This window comes from Halichoerus grypus, chromosome 14, assembly GCF_964656455.1.
Source record: "Halichoerus grypus chromosome 14, mHalGry1.hap1.1, whole genome shotgun sequence".
NCBI lineage: Eukaryota > Metazoa > Chordata > Mammalia > Carnivora > Phocidae > Halichoerus > Halichoerus grypus.
The window spans coordinates 41,088,529-41,112,989 of NC_135725.1; the positions used below are offsets into that span (position 1 = coordinate 41,088,529).

Below are 24,461 nucleotides of genomic sequence, written 5' to 3' on the forward strand. Positions count from 1 at the left end.
GAGGATGGGCTTAAAGCAGAAAGGGAGGCCACCACGGACAAGGGATTGTACTAAGAAAGAAATGGCAACAAACAACAATCAAAACAAAATAAAACGAAGCAAAGCCAAAACACAGAGCAAAACCCAAACACCTTCTTAGCTTTGCCCTTTTCTACTACGAAGTCTCCAGGGATTGCCTTTTGTTGAAAACAAAAAGCAACAACCACCACAAAAATAGCCTGATGGTTTCTTTATTATTCCATTATGACAAAGGCAGATTATTTAATTCTCTGGTTGAAGGGCTCTACATTGCTCAGATATTTTCAATTTAATCAGATAATTTTAAAGCTGCAGCAGTGCCCTGATGATTTTAGATGTCTGTTGTCTGCCTTAATAGTAGTAGTATCGCAGAAGTTTATGATTTCCTTTTTCAGTATCTTTTCTAGAAAAAAAAAAAAAAAAAGCACACGAAGCTTCATAAATAAGCACAGAGCACAAACCATAAGCCATGAATATGTTATGAATATGCTGTGCCACAGACATGGCCTATCTGTATTATCAGATATGGACTCTACTATTAGGGTCCTATTAAAAAAAATTGCTGTCTTGTTTGAGCATATTTATTGTAAACTGCAGGATACTTAGGTTTTCAGAACTGCGAGCACTTGTATCAGTCACCCAGCATTTGGGACAGCCTGCCACAGAGATTCAATAAACACCTGTTGAATGCATGAATGTGATGGCCACCATTATCAACGACGTGCCTTCTGAATCATGATAAAAAGGGAGTAAACCCAGAAGCTACCTTTATAAAGCCTTTTGAAGTATTAAAGCCATTCTCTATATCCCATTATCTATTAATCAAAAAAGTGTTACTATCTTTGAGGGGGAAGAAAAAAAATCTTTACAAAATGAGTTCTGAGTTTCTTTCCAACTCCTTCTAACCTGAAGCTGGTTACCACACCAATTTTTTCAACAAGAGGAAATTTTGTAACATGAACAATGCTCTCCTAAGAACTAGGTTTAGTCATCATATTAATTCACTCAGATCCATGTGTTCTGTGGTGATTCATTGTCCACTCACCTTTTCGCTTTCGGGGATATCTACTTTTGATTCAAAAAATGACTAGGAACTGGGTGCAGTCATATTTCAAATCACCAATAACTTATATCTTTATTTGGCTTTAATGTTCTTTATAGAGGTGCTAGCCTACTTTAGAGAAGTAAATGTCAATCGACAATCCACAGATTTAGAAGTTCACACAGCTGTAGCCACATTTAAAAACATGAGTAGACTTCATCTGATTTGCAATTCTTATCAATATGGTAAGGTTTATACGCAGACAGAGTCCTTTTGCTGACTGACAGAGAGAACATGGACTATCAGGAAGTTATTTAATCAAATAAATCCAAACATGGTGTTATCAAATCCAATTAAATTAACTTAAAAATAATTAAGACCACTTAAATAAGACATTTTCATTGGATTTAATTCATAATCTTATTAAGACTATTTAAATAAGATGCTTTCCTTGTGCTTATTTTCTTTTTTATAAGCCTATGTTGTATTTTTTTCCAAATGGAGGAATTATATAAAATTCTTGGGGAAAAAATTAAAATATGTAAAAATGTATACATTTTAAAGTGGATGCTATACCGATCTTTAAAAAGAGGAAAAGTCCTATCGTATTCGTTTTAGGAAGAGTATTAATAAAAACTCATGAAATTTTTAAATGGACTCCAAATAATTTTCACCTGAGTAAAATTGGACATTTTGTTAATCGAATTCTTTTAAACTCTACTCTTCAACAGTTTCTATCAAGTAAAATGGAGATGGGCAACACGTTTACAACTGATATCAGAGTATGTACTTTTAACACAGGCATTACAATTATGGCAAGGTTGGAAAATTATGTTGGCTCTACTTTTGGTGAACTCCTTATGGGATTACCTCACTCTTTTCTATAAATTGTTATCTCTTATTACATACAATTATGCCATGAATTTTAATTATTTAACTTGTCAATTTGACACAATTTGTTCTTTATTAAAATAATACATAAGAAGCTGACTTAGCACAACTAACTTTCCAAAACCAATACATGAGACAATATCAAACTAGTTTTGAAAATGAAGTTTTAGAATAATTTTCTCAGCCAACCAAATAAATTCAGTTCTCAATGATTCAATCAACAAACAGAGGTTAAAACTTTATTTCAACCAAATTCCTTCTTTAGCTATTGATTTCAACAATCTTCTGACTCCAGAATTAATGAGTGCCGCTAGTAACAGTTTAGTTGACTAACTGGAAAATCTTCTTCTAGCTTTTCCCTTCTGACAGGGGAAAAAGCGAACAGTAAAATGGTTCAAAGTTAGCAGTAGAGGAAAGAGCTGAAGTGAGAAGAGTCTATAATGCGAAAAAACCAATGCTTTATTCAACCTCAATTGGCTGAAAAATCTTCCCTAGAACTATGATTTCATTTTTCAGGTCCTAAGATCTAAGTGTCAAATCTTCTCCCCGCCCCCCCCAACTTATAAACTGTTGAAAACATTTGACAGCACTTAGAAATTCCAATGATCACTTAGCATATGCTACAGTCCCAAATTAATTTGAAGTTGCATTTACATCAGAAAGCAAGGAGGAGGGGAGGGAAGGAGGGATGGTAAAGCCAAAACAACTAAATTTTTAACATATACTTTCTGTAAAGCTAGTTAAAAACAAAACACTATAGCTCAGGTAATTTTTAGGTGTAAGTGTAGGGTTGGAAATAATTAAAATGTTACCTTTGCCAAGTAATTCCCAATGTATCCTCACTGGTACTGGGGTATAAATGCCTGCCGTTTTGATTCATGGTCCAGTCACAAATCCTCAGCTGTCAATTGAAACCTAGCAGTCAGATATGGATCGAGCAGTACTACAGTTTTTAGTATTTAAATGAACACATGCAAACTAGTATTGTACATGGCATTAACCTTACTTTCCCAAGAGGCAACTTAAAGAAAAAAAAAAAAAGAAAAAGCAAAAGAAAAACCTTACTCTGCAAAGCAAAACTTCCTAGACTCTTTTTTTTTTTTTAGAAAAACCTACTGCAATATGCTTCTCTATTAAGTAAAGCATACAAGAGAAACGAGTGCTTAGAACATCACAATTAGCCATTATTAGAGTACAAATCGAGCTGAAATAAAAGCAAACGTTAATATTCAATAGAGAGATATATTTTAGGAAGAACATAAAAAAAGCTTTTTTTATGCAACATACCAAATCATCTGCACGGAGTAAAATAATCAATAACTTTAAGCATGCAGTTTGCAAAACACAGGAGACATGCAGTTTAGAGGAGTAAAGACCCCATCTCTACATCCCCCCTAGCTTACGTTTAGAAGCATCAAGGCAGTCTGTTTTAGATGTTTCCTAATTTTGTTTTAGCCAAAGAGGCACCGTTTAGGAAGAGTTGATAAGAATTTCTATTTTCGTTTTTAAACTCCGAGTAATGGTATTTAAAATACTTTACCCCATCTGAATAGAGCGAGGAATGCTCGGAGTACAAGCTGAAACAAATTCTTCCCAGATCTCGGAGTCATCAGCTCTGCCCTTTGGAAGAGGGTTCGAGTAACCCTATCCAGCTCTGTTTGGCTCACAGCTGCCCTACAGTGCTAGCAGATTTATTGAAAAGATATATTGCTTATTTTTATGCTTAAGAAACTAAACTTATCTCGCTCTGGGGGGGGAGGGACACCCCACTAGAAGATCATGGTTTTTAATTGTTAGATAGCCATGCTGTAAATGAACTGCATCTCGCATTGTAAAGTTGACTTACAGCAATCCACTGAACCCTGTTTGCTGCTTTTCAGTGAGGATTTCTACAAGATGATGATTGCAGCCAAAGTGCCTTTAAACTGATGATAGATTATTGTAATCCTTTCTAATAATGTTATGGCTAAAAAAAAATTGGCTATTAAGAACCTTTACCTTTCCTGTTAGACCAATGAGTTTCTACACATTCTAAGTAACAGTGATTCTGGAGTTTTAGAATAATCATTTTGCACACTTTTCTACAGATCTATGAGTCTCCAAAAATACCACCTTAAAATTTCCAAAACATGTGTTTTCATTATATTGATATTTTAGTTGAAAGTAGTTTTATAAAGAACTGAAAAAATTCCCTTAAGGTAGGTTGGTAGATAGGTAAGTAGGTAGGTAGGCAGATAGATAGACAGATTGATAGATAGATTGATAGATGGCCAGATAAATAGATTGATAGATACATAGATTCTTCTCAGAATGTATTCATAAAGAAGCTATAAACCAGTAAAAAAATTAAATTGGAATGAAAAATATTCTTAAAATGGACCATCATACTTGCATGATGGAGAAAATGTATACTCGCTTAGTTTTAAAATCAAACAGATCACAAACTTTATGGCGAGATTTTTGTCAAGTTCTCCAAATGGATCATCTAATCAGTAATGCAATGTGATGGGGCAACCTGAACTTGTTTTTTTACAGCAACAGTAAGCCAACTATCTATTTCAAAATATGGTTTTTAAAAGCAGTACTATGAAAATAATCTAAAAACAGTTAAAAAAAAAAAACGAGCTTGTGTAAAGATGACCTTAGGGGCCACTTATTGATTCTGCTCTAGTCAATGAAAATCCTAGTTTTCGGTCAATTAAATATTCTCAAGAATGGAGGTGTCTCTTCAGGCACAGCTCCTGATAATTCTGCTAAATTCAGGTTAGTTTCTGTGGGGCTCTCAGCTTAGATTGGACAAGTGTTCGGAAAAAGATGCTTTCACAAAACCATGTGAACCTAAATATTACTCGCTGATGAACTGACTTGTCTCACAAACAATTACGGGAACCCTATGTCTCCTTGAAAGGAAGCATTTGTAAACTGCTTAGTTTTTTGTTGTTCACATTGCTCATGTTACGTTTATTTGTTTGTTTACCATCCTAAAATATGTCAGGTGGGCTACCTTTGGCCACATTTGTAACATTTAAAATCAATGTATTTTTGGGCTTTTCTTTCCTAAGAGTAGTCCCAAAGGGGTTAAACCTGACTATAGCTATTCACTTTCATCCATACTTAAGATAAATTCAATAGGAATATTTTCTTTCAAACAGAAAATATGATGAAATACATACAAAATGATCATTGAATGTAGTAATTAGCAATAATCTAGATGCCAAAGAAATTGGCAGGATATTAATCTGCATTGAGTTAATTTCCTCTCCGTTACTGAAAATGAAAAATATAAATTATACTTACTTAGCTACCTAGATTGTGAGGTAGCATTTATCAACATTTCCAAAAATTTCTGAGAAGACAGGTTTATACATGCTTATTTGTTATAAGTGACTTAAGCCAAGTCACTTAAGCAAGAGTCTCTTCAGGTTTTTTGGTCTTACTTTATTAATTAACCTTCTTTTGTGTAAAACATCTTTGAATTAATAAACCTCCTAGTAAAGTGGAATTTTAAAGGTGATGGTGTGGTAGGGGAAACAAATAATTAAAATAGAAATCACCTCTTCACTAAAGATTTCCATGACATTATTCCTAATAAGATCAATTACGAAGACTGACAAAGATAGTTCTGACTCAGCAAATTTTGAATAGATTCTAGGTGATAAAAGGTTAATACTAGGTGTATTAAAGCTTCCTTTTGGGGCATGTTAAGTGTTCTTAGTATTAATATAAGTCAGTATCCCCAACAACGAAAACTTTTTACATTATGCTCTAAATAAATTTAAAATAATAGGTGATAATGTGATTTGAAGTTGGCATGATGATTTCTCAGTTTCCGTCCTGTGAGACAGGCAGCGTCACATACTTTAGCTATCAATTCTTTTTAAATTAAATTTTAAAACTTTAACTTTAAGTGGTACCTAAGCTTCAGTAACACTGTAATGGCTTTTCCAAGTATTTTCCCTCAAAAATTAGGAAATTACTTGCTTTCTCCAATGTAATCAAACTTAAAACTCTAGGTACTGATTAATTTAGAAATTTAGTTTATTAAAGTTGTCTGTTAGTTTGGAGATGGATAGCAATTCTTATTTTTGTAACAATATAGAGTCTTTGACAGACCTGAGCATATGCATATCCTTATAGAAATGCACACTCACATAAATAATTTTAATTCTTTAATTTATATGCATCTATCAATATGAAATTAGACTATCTAGAAAATTAAAGTAAAATTTATATTAAAACAATTATATATAATTCCAAAAGCAAGTGGAAGGTGAGGTAAAGAAGCAAGATTCTCCTCCAGAAAAGCTATGAGTAAAGGGTTAAGGTGGAAATAGTCCAAACTAAGAAAGAAGTGAAGGTTAAGTTTTCACTGCATATGTTCTTAGAATGGAGTTCTATAAAGTCTCTGGGATGAGAACATTGTTCCTTGCCTACAAGGGTGGGTCCAACCAGTTTCCCTCAAAAATCTACATAGGAAAAAAAAAATCTACATAAGGGAAAACACCTAAGATTTGGATCATTAGCCTTTCCTACACTACACTCACATAGTCATGTAGGTAGCTGACAGCCATAAAGAATCAATATTGCTTGTGATTTCAGAGTTAAGATTTTGTTTATTCAAATGAGGGCCCTCCATTGTTATTAACAGGGGCTTTTGTTAAATGCTTAGCAATTAGCTTTGGGAACAAAGGAAAGAAGGTAAGCAAAATGTTCTATTTTGCTAGACTCAGCAAACAGGCCGATGAACTAACAGTCCCTCATGATGACAACAGCTCTCAGTTGAACCAATAAACCATTAAACTGTAAACAGAATAATCAACACAGGCAAATTTACCTTTTCACTTTTTTTTTTAAGTTTACAGGGACCCTCAAGGGAATAGCTTGAAAGGTATGTTTTTATGTTCTCTTAGGTTTTTTTCATTTCTCCAGATAGCCTCAAGGAAACAGATTTTTGAGGGGTAGAGGCGCTTTTGAGGGGATGCTTAAAAAGATTAACACTCCAATATCCAAACTCTCCTCTAACTCTTAGATTAGTAGAATTTTATTTTATTGCTATTATTAATTACTCAGCATGGATCAAATAAAATGGCCTCTGAATGAATAGGGTGTAGCCTTACTGAACAAGCAAAATGTTCAGAATGAAACTGTTATATGTAAGACATATAACACATTAAAAAAAAAAAGATATTCAAGATCATCCTGGTACCTTAAATTCTAATGTCAGTTTCTGAAACCCATGCTTCTTGATATTTAATTGAATTAGTACAGTAGAATTACTTTAAATGGGTATGCATGGCCCATGAACAAAGTAAACATAACTGATCATGAATCATAAGTATCAGAAAATGAAAGTTTTTTTTAGATGGAGACTACTTTAACTTGTAAAATTTAAGGTTTCACGGGAACTCGGAGATTGTGTAATTCAACCTCTACATTTTCCTTTCCAAGATAAGGATACAGGACAGCAAAGTTTATGGACTTGTCCAAGGTCAGACACGCCCTGTTTGTGTCAACATTAAAACCACACTTGCAAACTCCTAATCCCTGGTTCTCACCCAAGACACTAGTTTGCCTATCACTGTTCTTTTCCTACCCTGTCCTTCATGTGCAGCCCAAGAATATTTAAGACTAAAATGGCTATAATTATAACCTTCAGAATTTCCTCTACTTACCTGATTCAACTTGGATCTTTTAAAGTAAATATTTTCAGGGAAGAAGAAAATTTTTCCCTTGTAATTTTGTTGATTGAATTTAAGGTTACAGCAAACATAACTTTATTTTTACATTAATTAGAATGGTCTATCTGGCCATTAGCATTTGATAACTACTCAAAGTAAGTTAATAAATAAATGAATAATAAAACAGACCATGGAAGGTTTTTTTAAAACTTAAGAACTAGCCAAAAAGCTAAACATTTGCATAGCCGTTATTTTGACTGAAACTTCCTTTAAATGTGTTTCCTCTCCGGCTAGCATATGTGAAGAGTGACCTCTTATCCATTTACATACCTACCCAGAAGTCATGTGATAGGGTTTTACGTCAAGCTGTCAATTATGATAACAGACACAATAAGAACAGCCCAAGTGTTGATAGCCTGCTTCCTGACTTTATTGAAAAGTTTGTTGATAGTCCACTTGTGTCCTTTCAATTGCTTGCCTCTAATAAAAGACTACCTTTCCAGTGGTCTCAATATACCTAGCTTTGGCTTTGCCATTTGCCAGGACAAACATTGTAAAGAAATTTCAATTAATATCTTAATTAAAAAAAAAATCCTACAGAGGCAATGTCTTATTAGGAAGCCATCTGGTGTAACAGAAATGTCCAGTGTAATGAAAAGTACCTCCAAATTTGAGTTTCAAAACTATATCAAGGAAAGTGTTGAAAATATTTTGATATAAGGTGGCCCAGTAATTGAAATTGAAATAATAGCATTAAGTAGTCATGCAAGAGATGTAACATGCTGAAGCTCAAGCACCAATAAAATCCATGCAATTGTGTACGTAATGCAAGGACCTGAGTTGATCAGGCCATGTATTCATTAGATCTAATAAGTGCTATATATAGTCAGGAGATTATAATTTTGAGAGATGATGAAAACAAGCCTTACATCTTACGAACTAGAGCTAACTTGACTTTGTTGTCTGCCTTTGGAAAGGCAAAAGGGACCTCCCATTTATTTTAGCAAAATCTCAAATCTATATCAAAAGTTAATATGCTTTTCAATAGCTGGTTCAAATAGTAATCTTTTATTTCCAAACAAGAAGCTTCTTAGCTACAAACTTTTATTTCCAACTTGCAGTAAGATTTTTTTTATATGTTGTACTGATGTATAATAGTAAAGATTTATGTTTTTATTACAACCTTCCACTCAAATAGAATGGTGAAAATCAAGTTAACGAGACCCTCTTTGATCCCGCAACTTTCAATGAGAGCAAAGAAGAAGGCCTGAGATTTAACAAATTCATTATGAGGTTGACCAGATAAGGAACTGGTGTTAATTCAAGTAAGTTGTCTCATATTCACCATTTATGCTAAAATCAGTAGACTGGATTATAGAATAATTTCTGTATTTTATGAGCAAAGTCCAACACTCTGCTATAGAGTTCCCATTTTGTCAAAGAGACAAAACTTGGGACATGTACTTCCCTCCTTGCCTATCATGGTGAGTGTGCGCCGTGCACTCCGTGCAGTGTGAGAAAAGGTAAATACTGCATTCTGCTAAACTTCTGTGAAGTGAAGTCAGAGAGGAGGTCCTTGACACTTGTGAAAAAGTTCCGAATCATAAAAAAGACATTTCTCAGGAGAGACTACAGAGTTCAGTTTGCCAAAGCAGGACCCAGGAGTTCCTTAAGCCACCACACCATCTTCCAACAGAAAATTTAAAGAAGAATATGGAGCTCCAATTGATGTCTGCTTTCAAGATCTCCCCAAGCCAATAGTGAGTGCATGAACTAAGTCAATCATCCCACAGACAGTCTAGTTCCGGACCTTGAACCACACAACACACAAGACTGTGTTAGGGGATAAAGGAAAAATTTCAAGTCCTGACCAGCCGGCATGAGCTGATTATTATGACCAATTGGAGAGGATTGTTTTTAATGGCAAATTATCAACTGGTTTCCATGAATCTTTTTGAACTACCCTTCATGATTATGGATTTTTTTATTTTTTAGATTCAAATGAGATATCAATATTTGCAGTGACAGGTGAAATTCCTGTGTCAGAAAAAACCAGTATTTCAAGTCCGTTAGCGACCAATAATAATCAGCAATAACCATTATCAAGGAGTACAGAGATGTATAATTACTAATAACAGCTGTGTGTGTACCAAGTTGATGGGCATAAAAGCATATACTTTTAGGAGTCAAATTTGCTAATATGGACATATTACTCTTACAAGTGGAGTATAGGGTTAATTTTAACATTGGCCATCTCAATCGAAGAAGGCCAGTATCCTTGTGTGTTAGAAATGACTATATTGAAGGGTCTGCTTTATTGTCATCGTGTGGAAAGATTATTTATAAGATAGTCAGAATTGTTCAACAATTTTAAATTTATCGTTAACCCTAATTTATGTAGGCTATATTAAAGTTCTTTTCTGAGAAAAAATAGCACAGCACAATGCACATCAATACTTTTCATAACCTAAAAGGATAAATCTTTATAAAGCAGCCGCCAATAAACTGAAGAATGTACCTGGTGACAATATTTATTCTTAAGGGGTCATGTATATTAAAGGCTATGGGGAATGTTTAAAAGAACTCTCTCAGACTAAATCCATTGCCTTTCTAATTTTGAATTTCTCCTAGCTAATATAAAATGATTGATTACCTTTATTTCATGTACCCCTTGATTTTCCTTTTCATTCATCACTGAGTGCTTTAAACCAAATGCATTTAGAACCTGCTGTTACAAGAGTGGTCTCTTTTAAATCTTTGTAAAGTAATGAAAGGACACAGTAAATCAATCTCATTTCTGCTGTGGGAAAGCATAACCTTTACTCTACTGAAGTCACTTAAACCATTTCTGTCCCTCTGTTCCTGGATAGTAAGCCTGAAACTTCAGCTCAGTAGTTCTTTTAAAATTTAAAAGCATAAAAGTAATCATGTTTTAACTGGAACCTTACTTCAGTAATATTCATGTATAGTATGAGATGAATGTACATGCATTTTCTGCATGCCTCAAAATTGTAGCTCATTATAAATCTGGCATATTGAGCTTCTTCATTTCAAAAAGTAGCACTAAGTCTTCCATTATATACAGGGCAAATTATCCATTTGCCTGGTAAATACCAATCCTCAATAGAATTGAACATTACATGTTTAGCTCTGAAGCTTCTATAGCTTTTTTCTTCCAAGGATCAAGACACGTTGTGCATTCCATAAATATCAACCGCATTTGACCAAACAAATATTATTTATATTGTAAGGGGTCTTCACTTGACATTGCCCACTTAAATAAGAAGTGGTGGTCTTTGATGAGAAAAGTTTATAGTTCCAGATATATATATATATATATATATATACACACATATATTTGTCTTAATTAAAGTATGCTCAGAACTCCATCTACCTTAAGACTCATGCTTTCCTGATGCTAAGTTTTCTTGATTTATCTTTGGGATATGTGAAAGAAGAAGTAACTTCTGCATGATGAACTTTTGTGATCATAATTCCCTGAGCCTCTAACATTAGTCATAAGTGATAAATATAAAAAAAATATTAAAGCTGCCATAGGTTAGCATAGGGGGATGGGAAGACTGCTTCTAAATACATGGAACTGGGTATAATCTAAATGTGTTTGGGGCTAAAGGTTTAAATAATGGAGGCATGTGTCTATGAATTAAAAAATTAACTAGAAAGTAGAGATGTGTCATAAAGAATAATGCAAATCCCATGGTAAAAATATTTCTGAAAATATGTGGAATGATTTTTAAAAGAACAAGTCTCTAAACCTATAAATCCTACATATGTTTTTAGAAAACACAGTGAACATATACATTTGTCAAATAGAACCATATTATAGTAATTATAACACATTTCACATTATAGCAATTTTAGAGGTGAAAAAAAGCAACATTCCAGAGAATTATGTTGAAAAGCCAATGGCAGGCAAAACCACTAATTATTATTTGGTATTTTCGTAACTGTGTACAGATGTTTTCAGTTAGTTCTCACCCTTTTTGTTTTGTTTTGCTTTTTAAAAATCTGGCACAATGTCAAATATCTTGAATAAGCTATCATCTTTGTGATTTTTCTCTGAACTCTGCATGTGGTGACCTTTGATCTACGCCGTCTGCTACCTTGGTCCGCAACTGGGCAGGACTTGGGAATTCTGCAGGAGGCACAGCTGAGAGAGATACAACACGAGCTAGGTGGGCAAGTCCAGAACAAAAGAAGCAGGCGTGAGTACCTGCGCGGGCTGACCACATACGTAAAAACACAGACAGATGCGAGATACGCGCATTCAACTTTCGAACGAAGAGCCAGTTAGCTTATACCAGCTTTTTCTTATTCATGATAGCCTATTTTTCCCTATTTAATATTTTGCACACTGTTAATTTCAAACCACTATGCTATCAGAACTTGAGAGCAGCAAACATATGCATCATAAAATGTATTTAAATTCTGAAGTGTTTGGAATTATTTCTGTCATCCTATAACTAGAATTGTGGGATTTCTGTATTGGTATGTTCCATGCTTTTGACTGTGGCTAATTTGTTTATAAGCCACCATTAATCCTGGCTGTATATTTTCACAGTTTGGGTAAACACTTCATTTGCATTAAATTTACAGCATTAATGAGATGTGAAATTTAAAATGCTACTTGAAACATAAATGATGTAAGAAAGCAGAACAAAAAAAAGTGTTTTATCACATCTGAAATCAGTAAGCCAATTTAAACCTATTAAAACAGGAATGATATATCGCCTGAGATTTTAGCTTCATAACTCATCCTCTTGGACTAAAAGTCCAAAATGAGGAGTAAAACATCTGGAAAATATGAAAGAGCTCAAAAACACAAACTGTGTACTGCTTCTACTCTAATGGGCTTTTCAATCAGTTTTCAAATTTTTTGTCTTCAAAAGCTAAAGGCTAGTAAGTTCTCAATAGCCAATAAGACTGAGAAAAATACCCTGGCCGAGACCCTGTTACTCATGGATGTTATGGATAGAGGTCACAGAGATGGAAAAGGTCTTGAGCCAATTTGAGAAACCCTGTTTAGAAAGGCAAGAAACAAAGGATAAATGAGAAAATATTCTGGAAAATGAAATGATCAGTTTCTTTCCCAGAAGCCCCGGGAGCCCCATTCTGAGTCCAGATCTGAGAGGCAGCATGGAGAGAGCACCAATGCGAAAGCGTGCTACACCGTCACACCTGGGTGAAACGTGCCCACCTGTTGCTGATGTAGGAAGGATGGGTCTCTTGGGCTTAGTCCCACATATCGATTGGCTTGAGATGTGCCTGAGGCTGTGTAGGCTGATTAAGGAAGAACAAAAACAAAGATAAAAATTGTGAACTATCAGAATGAACACCCTGTCCATGTAAAAGAAAACCCAGGACGTGGGATTTGCAACCAAAAAAAAAAAAAGTGTCTCTATTTCCCTATTCTTTTGTTTGAGTGAACACCAAGTGATATAAAAGAAATGGCGGTTGACCTCAACTCAACTCCTTTATCCCCCTCCCCAGAAATCTGTCCAATCAACCACATGCTGGCCTCTGGTGTGGACATCTCACACTTACGTGCTCCAATTATAGTAGTGCAGGGGAACCAAGGACTGGCTCAGTAGAAGGGTTTTTCCTACTTGTCCTGTTTCACCAGATATTAGTTGTCTAATAATGGGATAATCAATGATGGTCTGTGATTCTAAATGTAAGACTGAAAGTCTATTGGGAAAAAGCTTGTAATGAGTGGGATTTAAGCAGATGAGCTTGATGATACAGAAAGAAACATGTCTTACTAAAGAGAAAATCTAATATTTCTAACATGAAGGAGAAGCCTATATTTATGATATCATATAGAGTGAATTAGGTCAGTATTCTATTTAGTGTGAAAATGACCTTAAGTTTGATAGAAATGTTTTTGAAAAAAATTCTTTCTTTTCCATAAGCACAAAAAGTCAATTTCTTGTGACTAGTCCAGGGAGGGGTGGTGGCACCTTTGAAATACTTGGCCACCAGGCACTAAGTACCTATGGTGAATATTCCTTAAGTTATTTACTCTCACCTTGTAAGTACTTTTTGTAGAGGTGCTTTTTGGTACACAGTGAAGTTTCCAAAGAAAACGTCTCCCTATTCCTAAAGATTTCTGTTTGTTTTCACAAGGAAAGGAGTTCCCAGCACTAAAGCAATCCCATTGCTCCCTGCCGGAATAAACAGAACTACATTTTCACCATTCACGTTACATCTACGGGTCTGAAGGAAGCTAAAATGTTTGGTTTAACACTATCAGATTAATAAGAAATCCAGACATTAATCTTTAAAAGGTTTTTTTTAACCAAATATATTAATTCTGCCATGTTCATTTGAAGGGTTGTAGAATTAGATCCATTGAAGCTTTTTTAGGTCAACTATTTAAAACAGTGAAGATGCTCACAATTCAGCATTAATTACTCCTGAATAAAGGGGCCCATCCAAGGACAGCCATAAGAGTGGGGCCCCTACTCGATCTCCAGGCCCCTGGAATTCAATGTACAGCATGGACAACTGGAGAAAAGCCTCACCCTTATAGAGTGGCAACAAGTCTGCGGTATTTTCTCTTTCCAGCCATGAGAAAGAGGTTTCCCTGGTCTATGTGTTTTCTTTAATTTTATTGACTTATCAGCTCAAAGACCAATTTTTCATTATCAGTGCTGTCTCGGGAGCTAGAGCTCCAAGTTTGTGTATAGGGAAGAAAAACAACTCACTATATTTCTTTTATGCAGGAGTGGAAAATGGGCTGATACAGCCATCTTTATACAACCAAGATATTCCCTCTGAGTATTTTGTAATTTTATTAGTCAAATCAGATCCCTTTTTGACCAACCTATAGGTGAGTATAAGAACAATGCATTAGCAAGCAGGCTGACGACACTCCCATAGAGAGCTGTGATCGTTTGGGTCTGATCTTCCCTTGAGTGTCATCTATTAATGTCACTAGAAGAGTAGGTACCTGAAGTTTCTAGAACTTGGTTTGAATCATTTATCCTGTGATAGTCTTTCAAAAACTTAAAAAAAAAAAATCTTTGTTTTCTATTTGCCTTTATTTAAATTGCTGACTTTGCTAAAAGAAGCCAACACATCCACTTTTAAAAGTATTTTAGTGGCCGTAGTGTATATAGCTAACCTTTAAAACAAAAGAATTTTTAATCTTTCTTGACTGGATTTCATCCATCTGTGCATTCAGGGAAGTGCTCACTGGACCCTCTACCAACTGACCAATTACAAAAATTAATGATTATTGATGGGAATTATAAGCCTACATGGACTGATTAGGCTATGGGGCCTCATGAATTTTGAGAAAGAAATGCTCAATTCACTGTACCCTCAAAGTATTGTCCTTTTTTCTTGTAGTGTTCCTTCCTAGGTTTTCAGAAGTTACCAAAAAAAGAAAAGGAAAAAAAAAAAAAAGGAAAACATCTTTCCAAAGCCTGAGAAAGAAAGAGCCAGTGGTGTCTCTGTACTTTCACTTAGAAATTTCCAGAGCATGTCGATTTTTTTTTGCTCTAGGAAAGAAAATGGAACCTCTGAATTTCAGATACAGAATGCATAATTGATGAGGAGCCTGCTAATTACTCCTGTCTGGAACTTTATCCATTCCACTATACCAGTTCTAGGAAGCCGGTAGTTTTGTTGAAGCCAATTAAAAAACTGTGTAATAATTTTTTATGTATTGATGAGTATTCTGTATGAAGAAGCAAAGGAATCATTGGTTTATTGGTACATTCTTTGTTAAGTCCACTGGCTAAATCTCTGACATTTAAAATGTTATAGCCATGTTAAAAAGCGTAGTACCTGATGTATCATGATAAGCAAAAAAAAAAAAAAAAAAGAAAGAAAGAAAAGAAAAAAAGTCATAGACAATGAAAGTGTAGGTCGCAGCTTACATGTGCCTCACACTCAGCTTCGAAATGTTCTCATTCGCACCCAACATCCTGTAACTGTTTTTTTGCAATGACATAACCTACGGTAATATAAACGTGCAATTATCTTTCAGAGGCACTGATTCAGTCTGCCTTGGGAAGGGCACTGATTTCTATAGGAATGCTCCAATAAGTAACAATTATCTGATCTCTCTCTGGGTGACAGAGAAACCTTGCACACTGCATTATGTTATTCGGTGTCTTTTCAATGTATACCTTGAACAAGCAGGCATGACTTATCATCTTTGTTAGAGCTGTTTATTCAAACAAATACGCTTCTCCCTTTTCAAATATGATGTACGGACTGCAATTTGATAAGAGAGAGCTTGTGATAGCCAGGCCACGTACATGCCTGCTAGTTCCACATAAATGAGAAATCTCCATCGGGTCTGACAAGCTGCCGTGTTCTCCACCTTGGATCAGGTATCCAATGGCGCCTTTGATGGACATTTCTCATTTCCTACAGAAATACTTACTGGTTGCTGTAGGTGAAGCTGCCTCACCTTCAGTGGATGTAGTGATGGGTTTAGTATCTGTCATGGTCAGGGTCACAGGTCGCATTGCACTGGGATGGGGAGAGGGTGCCAAGACAGGTGTGAAATGGCCAGGCACTTTCCCTACCACTTGACCACTGCTGTTAGGCTACAAAACAAAAACAGAACGCCGGGTGAAACAATCCAAAAGGCAGTCGTCTCGTCCAACAGCTCCACTCCGCGCACGTGGCCGCGTGAACCCTGCGGACTTGCTGGGAACGCCACAAGCCCTCTCAAGCCTGAGTCACAGGGACCAACCAGCGGGTAGTAGTAAAAAGCAGCAGCAGCGTTTCAAAGAAAGTCTTCACCTTCAAAACACTGTACATCTGTAAGTTCATCTTTACAATACCCTTGAGAGCCAGGTAGACTGATCCTTTCATTCAGTAGCACGAAGACTCGAGTGGAGACTTACATGCTGAGCCCAAGACAACAATGTAAGTCCTCCCTGAGCCAGTGAGAGTTTGAGCCACGCCTCCTCCTTCTCTGCTCTTCGTTTTCTGTAGTGAGTCTGCTTGGGCTCTCAGAACACAATGCTCACCTAACGATGCCATCATTGACACAAAGAAGACGAGGGTATCTAGGAGCTCAAACACATCAAACTCAATAGTTTCCATCATTTATAGTCAAGGCCCATCTTCTGCATTCAAAACCTCTTAGCTCTCCGTCACACACAGGGACGCTCGGACACACTCATCAAGCCATTTAGATTCGAGGATCTCCCCTTCACTTTTGGTGATTTACTCATAATGACGAGCAGATAGAATGATATTTAAAGCATTTAAAATTTCAGGTCCACACCATGATATACAATGATGGACTAGGCCTGACTTTACAAGCTACAAATAAAAGATTTCTAAAGTCAATTAAAATGTGCTGAAGCAGGGGCGCCTGGGAGACTCAGTCGTTAAGTGTCTGCCTTCAGCTCAGGTCATGATCCCGGGGTCCTTGGATCGAGCCCCGCATCGGGCTCCCTGATCAGCGGGGAGCCTGCTTCTCCCTCTCCCACTCCCCCTGCTTGTGTTCCCTCTCTTGCTGGGTCTCTCTTTGTCAAATAAATAAATAAAATCTTTTAAAAAGAAAATGTGCTTAAGTAAAGCAGAGGGCAATCAAATATACTTTGTTACTTAAGTTACTCCTCCATGGCTGGGCATGGAGAGTTACACCAAACATTATTGTTGACATTTGTGGGAATCAACTGAGAAAATCCCCAGGGCAATGACAGAAAAGATATTAATATCTGAGTTTTAGCCCCGGGGTATGAAAATAGTATCTGTGGTAGGAGAAAAAATCCTACGGGTACACTGCTTGAAAAAAAAAAAAAAATACTGGAATGTATTTTTCTAGACAGAGAACGTTATTCTTGATTACACTCATGTTGGAATTCTCCACTGTATGGTGTACATAACAATTTGCCATGAGAATATCCTCCACAAATATTTAGTCTTTATAATCAGCACTGTTAAAGGCAAAGAATGCAATGAAGCAGAATATTTATCTAAATACCTGCACATAAATTACCAGGAGACATTTCTTTAGACAAAAAGATGAACAGCTAATAACACTTAAATACTGTAACTCACAGACATGAACTAAGTCTTTGGTTGGGTTCCTCAGAGGCCACATTATTTATTCTATAAAGAAAATGGACTTCTTGAATATCCTGCCTATTCATCATGAGTAATTTTAAGTATTTAACTTTATGTCAGGAAAATTGACCAGAGTTTCCCCCTATGGAAACCTATGAGAGAGTTATATCTTTTGACTAATTTTATTTAAAATAATCCACTGAATAGCATGACTGTCTCAGTCTAATCGGTGCACCAGCAATGCAATTAATCTCCAAATTGCTGTGGGGAGGATGAGGCATCTCAGTTGCTGGACTTAGCAATCAAAATCAGTGCAGGGCTGGAGGAAATCTGGGAAGGGATAGTGGACCACAGGTGAACAAGCCCTCATTTTTCCCCCCATTTTTAGAGCTAAACAGGTAAGTGTCAAGAGTCTTCTTTTGAAATGCAAATTAATTGGTTTTGAGTTGGAGCTAAAAATCAAAGGAGCTATGATGTGCCCATAAAAACAATTCTGCAGTTTACTAGAAAGATGCATTTTCTTTCAAGTGGAAAAAGTAGTTTTTTCTAAAGCAGACCATCAGCTTCTGGTTATCTGAACACTGCAAAAGACTGTTTTATGTATCTTCCTAAAGAAAGAAGAGCGATCTCGTTTTATCATTGGTGGTACATTCGGTAGTAAAAAGCATTTCTGTATAGTGTGTTCACCAAAACAGTTGGATAGGACCTACCTGAGAACACGGGACAGAAGAATGACAATAATGTCAAGAAAATGCTGCCACAGAATCTGATATTACCTCGCCCATTCTGCAAGCTTTGTCTACTGGAATGGAATCGACATGAACCAACAGACATTTCTCTCATTTAAAAAGAATAAAACTGACAAAGAAGCAAGTCGGTCCCAAGCTGATACGGACAACTTTTCTGGAATTCAGGGTTTGGAAGAATGAAGAGGGTTATTCCTTTTGGGTTTTTTACTGGTTCAAACAGATGAAGCTATACTCTAAAGCTTCTCTTTTAAGGCTGTTAGATGAACTTTCACACCATAGATATGAAAAGAGAGACATCTCATCTGAAGATGAAGTTGAACGGGATTAGGAAAGGATTACCCTGCTAGCACGTTGCTCCTATTATACAAAATCCTGAGAGGGGATTTTTTTTTTTTTTTTAAATTGAGATGAAAGTAAGATGCTTCTCTCAGAAGCTGGGTCTTTACCTTAAAAATAGGAAGAAAAGCAGAACAATATAGGCAGATTATCACCTAATATGCCCTCTTAACTTATAAAGAAATGGAAATATACCTAAAACAAGCACTGAATAATTAAAGAAATGCGTAACACTAAGGGCCTGATTTTAATTTGCATAATTTTTCCCCTAACAGTGCCTAATTAAGACATCAGTTAAAAAAAAAAAATCCAATGGAACTCTAAGATTTTCCACACTGAATTAACGTTAAGGACTTTTAATGGATGTCTTAATTAGACTTTGTTATTCATGGAAATTCTACACAAATTAAAATCAGACCTTGTGCGCACTGTTCCCAGCTGAGTCTAGCAAAATGCTCTATGGAACTGAGACTCTTGAATCCACGATCTGACAGCAAATTTTATTTCTAAACTGATATATTAAGATCCCACTGTTTTACTTAGTAATTCTTATTATAGTCATCAAAAGTGCTATACCATTTGGACATTTTCTTCTAAAATACAAATGGTTTAACTACAAAGTCACAACTCAAGAATGGCGTATTTAGTTTAGTATTATTAGTCAATTGAACTAAAAGTACAGGTAACTTTTTAAGTAACCCAAATGGTGCTGGCTATGTTGTTATTAAAAATAAAATGTTCAAAAAAGACCATTTTGCTTCATTTTAACAATTACGACCAAAAATGATTTTTTCAGATCTTTTCTTTGTTAATTCTAAATTAATAAGCACATACTATTCACTGGCATTTTAGTAACTGAACAGCATTGATGACAGAATGCTTATGACAATCTCTCAGAGCATTAAGAGATATAATGAGTGGGCAGGAGTCTTGAAGGTAAAGCAGCAATGCCAAATACCAGACCTTAAGATCAAAACTACATTACAGATTTGGGATATTACAATTTGTACCAGCTTTGGTACAAAGCCTATCAATTTGATCATGAAAAATCCTCTTGTATCAAATCACTATGAAGTGACCTCTGTACAGAAGAAGCCACACGTTTAAGGAGTGAGAAAGGCACATGGGTCACTACACTTATACAATAAAAGTCCCTAAAACCACTGCACAATGTTTAAAAAAGAGAGAGAGAGAGAGAAAGAAAGAAAAAAGAAAAGACACTTCTGGTAATGTCACTCATTATTAAATGTAGTCATGTCTGTGCAAAGAATATTCAAGTAGTCATCAAACACTGACAATGTTTACATTACCAAAGCTTATTTTAATACCTAATAGTTGGTCTATAAATACAACTGTAAGTTCTTTTGTGTGTGTTTATTTTAGCGCATACCTTGCTCCTGCCTGAAATAAGCACTTTGTCTCTGCATTAAACCAGGTATTTCAGAGGTGTGAACTCCAGCTCTGAGCTTTTTTGTCAATGTACTTTCTGCATAAACTTTCTTTTCAGTCAATGAAAATTCAAAAACATCAAACCAGAAACGTCTTCACAAATGTGCCCCTTTGGGGCAAGACACTTCCTACCTGTCACTCAGCCACCTTTAAATAAAAACTTATTGAGTCACCAAGAAACTTCCTGAAGATGGATTTCAAAAGCTTGATGTTCTGCCAGACATCCCGTCTGAATAAGCTCCATGTCTTAGAGTCAGACCTGTGCCATCTCCCTTAGGCTCTAATCTTATTTGCTCTCTCATTTTTACCTGGCTGGTTTGCGGACTGGATGGGTCATAAGAAGGTACATAGTTCTTCAGAGTATCCTGAGGATTCAGGTGGGGAGGATATCTGATTGTTGGATGAGAAAAGTAGCTCGATGGGGCTGGAGGAAGAATAGCTTGTGTTGGAAATGGCAGCGGTGAGGGTGGAGGCGGAGTTCGAGTCGAGATGACTGCACAGGACAGAAAAGGGGAGACTGATGTCAGCCATGGTGCCCTCTTCCCCGGCCCACCCCCCCAGAACCCTGCGAGGCCGCCACACTGACGGCTCCTCACCGCTTCCCCATGACCGACCCACACTCCCCTGCAGGACTCCCTCGTCCACGCCGACAGGGAGAACACACAGACCCAACCCCACTCTGGGGAACTAGCGATCTGGCTCTCCAGCTCTATGAATGCTTAGACAAAGGAAGTTTCTCTTTTATAGGTTAAGCCAATATTTCATAAAATGTTCCTTTAAGCAGAGTTATTTCCCATCAGAATATAATCTTTGATCAGGAAGTCTTTGTGTCTTGAGTCCAGACCAACTCACAGCATTCATTAAAAGGCAGGGGCACCCACAGACTCTCTACTGAAATTCAAAACAGAAGTGTACTCCAATTTTAAATAAACATTTTCCCTATACGTCCTAGTGGGTGGTTGGTTAAAAGAGAGGCCAGTAATTAGGAAACAATAATGTGCTGAATAATTACCTGATCATTGGACAAATGCTTATGAACATGTGAACGTAGGGCCTGGGAACTCTTTTTCCTAATGAAAATGTTCCTTTCAAAACCAAAAGAGCTCTATTCTGTAACTATTTTTCTTCCTACTCTTTTATTACATGTAGCTTAAAAGATGTTATTAAGATAAGACCAAGAATAAAACCCACAGAAATGTGAATTTAAACTTTCATATACGCATATTAACTAACCAATAAATCACATATTTTATATATAAAAGGGAAATAATATATAAAACATATGCGACGTAGACGATGTTTAATTGTGCTGTAATTTTTCAACATCAGTATGACTAAAATTTATTGTTCAGTTTTTGAAATATAATCCTTAAGTTCAAAAATGGGAAAGAATATAATTGCACAATCATTATCTCTATAATGTTGAGGAACATAACCACATAAGTACAATTAAGAGTACCAACGAGTATATGCAGAAATGAAGATTAAATGTCTGTTTCTATTTAATATTTTGATCCAAATCATAGGAAATTACATATGATAAATGTTTAGTGTTTTATGAGACAACTTAGCAAACAATATGAAAAATAAATTCTTTCCATGACCTATTAATGAAAATCATCTGGACTAACTTATCTCCAACTTTGTAATTACGTGCAAAAATATATATATATATACTTTTAAAGGGATATTACTTATCTTCCCCAAAGAAAGCTTTTTTCAGAAAATACGAGAAATTAAGAATGTATCTCAGCGAAGAATCATAAATTCAATTTTATGGTCACAACTTTGTTTCCTGAATGTCCGGGTCACTCGGGATCCTCTGGATTGTTGTTACAATGCAGATTCCTGGGCCTAAACACAGACTACTGGATCTTGACTCCCCCCCGGGGGTAAGGCACCAGAAAGTACAGTTTAAACAAGTGCCTCGCGTGATCTTTCCACACACTGAAGTGTGTGCATCCTCCGTCAAAGGGATGCATTTCAGAGAACAATTACATATTTCTTCAAACGAAACTCCTTTTTGACATACTACTTTGTTGAAGAAATATACACATTTGAAAGTATAATTTAAGGAGATGCAAACACCTAAGTTAAGTTTGGCATCTTTTTAACTTGGTGTTGAAGTGCTCTTAATCTCAGCTAAATGTAACCATGGTCTTTGCCCACATCTGTCACAAACCCTTGAAGAATATATACGCAGCTCCATCTTGGTCCCCCTGGGCTTGAGATCAGTGTGGCCCCAGGAGTTTTGGGAGAGATCTTTGTTCAATGGAACCAGCACATATCAAATCAGGGCTCAGGCTCTGGGCTCCCTTGTACTGTGCTCACAGAAGCTGTGGCTGGCCCGATAGAAGATAGTAGAATGAAGTATTTCAAACTGAAAGTAAAAATGGCTATTTCGTATCAATAAAGGTCATTCTAGTCCTTGAAAATAGGAAAAGCAAAATACAGGCAGAAGACGTTTCCCTTCATTATGAAAGAACTCATACATGCATACGTGTATGTACACGTATTTCCTGCCTACATTAATGCCAAGCCTTCCTGTCTCCTTTCCTCCAGTCTTGCTCCTTCCAATACAGCCTTTATAGTCTCATATGAATGAATTTTGTAAAATGCCATCTCAAGCAAGTCACTTCTCTGCTTAAAATCTTTCAATGGCTCCCTACTGCTTCCAGAATAAAAGCCCAGCAACTTCACAGGTTTGTACGGTCTTCAAGGGCTATAGGGAACCCGCCCCGCCTCACTTCATGGACCTCAGGTCTGGCCACTCTCTCTTCCCCGGCCACACGGAGATATTTGTGGATCCTTGGATAGACGGCAGTTCCTTGCTGCAGTGACCTTTCCTGATAACAGGCCGTTCACTCTGTCTGAAACGACGTTCCTCCTGCCTTGTTCTTCCTTCTTGTGGCGAACTCACTCTCTAAACTTCAGGGAAGAACACATCTCTTCCGGGCATCTAACCCTTTTCAAAGTGTCTAGTCCTATTCAGATTTCATGCCTAGCTGATGTGGTCCCCTTGTCTCCCTGCTGGACCGTGAGCTCTTTAAGGAAGGAAACTGTGTCTCATGACCAAGGTGCCTACCACAGGCCCTAATACATTACATACTGAGTAAGTATGTGGTGAAGGACCAAGGTGGAAAGCTTATCTAGGTTTCCATGGTTCATTATATAAAAGTGTACTATTTAATTTTTTCCCAATGTCAGAAATCTGAATATTTTAATCAGGTGTCATAATACATGGATGATTTGACTGCTAAGTTAATTTTGCTCAAATATTCAACATTACAGATCCATGAAATAGTTACCGATTTTTTGGACCTATTCTAGCAGTACAAACAATACAAATATAAATATTTTATACCACATTTGATTTGTATACTCCTTTCTTAATTTTATAATTTTCTTAGTGAAGGCCATGCATTTTTAAAGTATAGCAATGATACGTATCAACATACACTTAGAGATCAAAGCTAAGGACTTTTTTTTATAACTGAAGTTATATCCTTCGAATAAAGGTTTAAAAACCAGATTCATTTTGTCGGAAGAATAAAAAATTGCCTATCTATAAATTTAAAGCAATAAGAGTATTGCTACAAACATATTTATATACAAAACTTTCTCCACCAAAAATTCAGTATACTCCTTTCTAGGGCTCAAGAATAATAGGTAGAAAATATACAGTATTGTTTATTAATTATATCTCACTTTTAAGTTTTGAAAGGGGATTTAGTTTAATTGTTCTTTAAAGTATAAATGTGAAATACTGTATTATTTTTCTTATGTAAATTAAGATATTAGACATAATATCAAGTGTACTAGCCCACACTTATTTGTGCACCGAAAAAATTGTCAAAGAACCTCTTTTATTTTTCTGATTAATTTCACTCCTAAATAAGTAATTATTGATTTTTGTATAGAAAATAACATCTCTGGAAATAGTGTCTGTATATCTTAATGCCTCTGGAAATACCCCAAACTCAACAACACACTTGAAATTCCGTCTTTCTTTAGTCAAATATATAGAATGGGGACCAATCCTGAAGCTACAGTTAAGATAACTATGTATCCCATATCTTCTAATTCCTTGGAATTGTGAACTTTCCAATAAAAGCAATTAAAAATACATTCACAAATGTTATTTAAGTGAATGCTTTGCAACTCTTTTCTCATATATTGGTAAGAAAAAAAATATTTGATTGGATCACGACCCTCCCTTTTTTGGCTGAGAGAATA

The 24,461-nt window shown here is 36.0% G+C and overlaps 1 protein-coding gene across 14 annotated transcripts in view; it reads right to left on the reverse strand.

Moving 5' to 3' along the window:
• NFIB (nuclear factor I B) overlaps positions 1-24,461 on the reverse strand; it is a 436,890-nt gene that overhangs the window by 17,653 nt on the left and 394,776 nt on the right. For 6 of the 14 annotated variants that reach the window (XM_078062335.1, XM_078062329.1, XM_078062327.1 and 3 more), the window contains 4 exons: positions 20,534-20,718; positions 16,049-16,214; positions 12,848-12,930; positions 2,764-2,852 (listed from right to left, as the gene is read on the reverse strand). In XM_078062335.1, coding sequence (XP_077918461.1) covers positions 2,764-2,852; positions 12,848-12,930; positions 16,049-16,214; positions 20,534-20,718 — 523 coding nt within the window. The remainder of the gene's footprint in view (positions 1-2,763; positions 2,853-12,847; positions 12,931-16,048; positions 16,215-20,533; positions 20,719-24,461) is intronic. The other 8 variants (XM_078062337.1, XM_078062338.1, XM_078062340.1 and 5 more) reach the window with 5 other exon arrangements.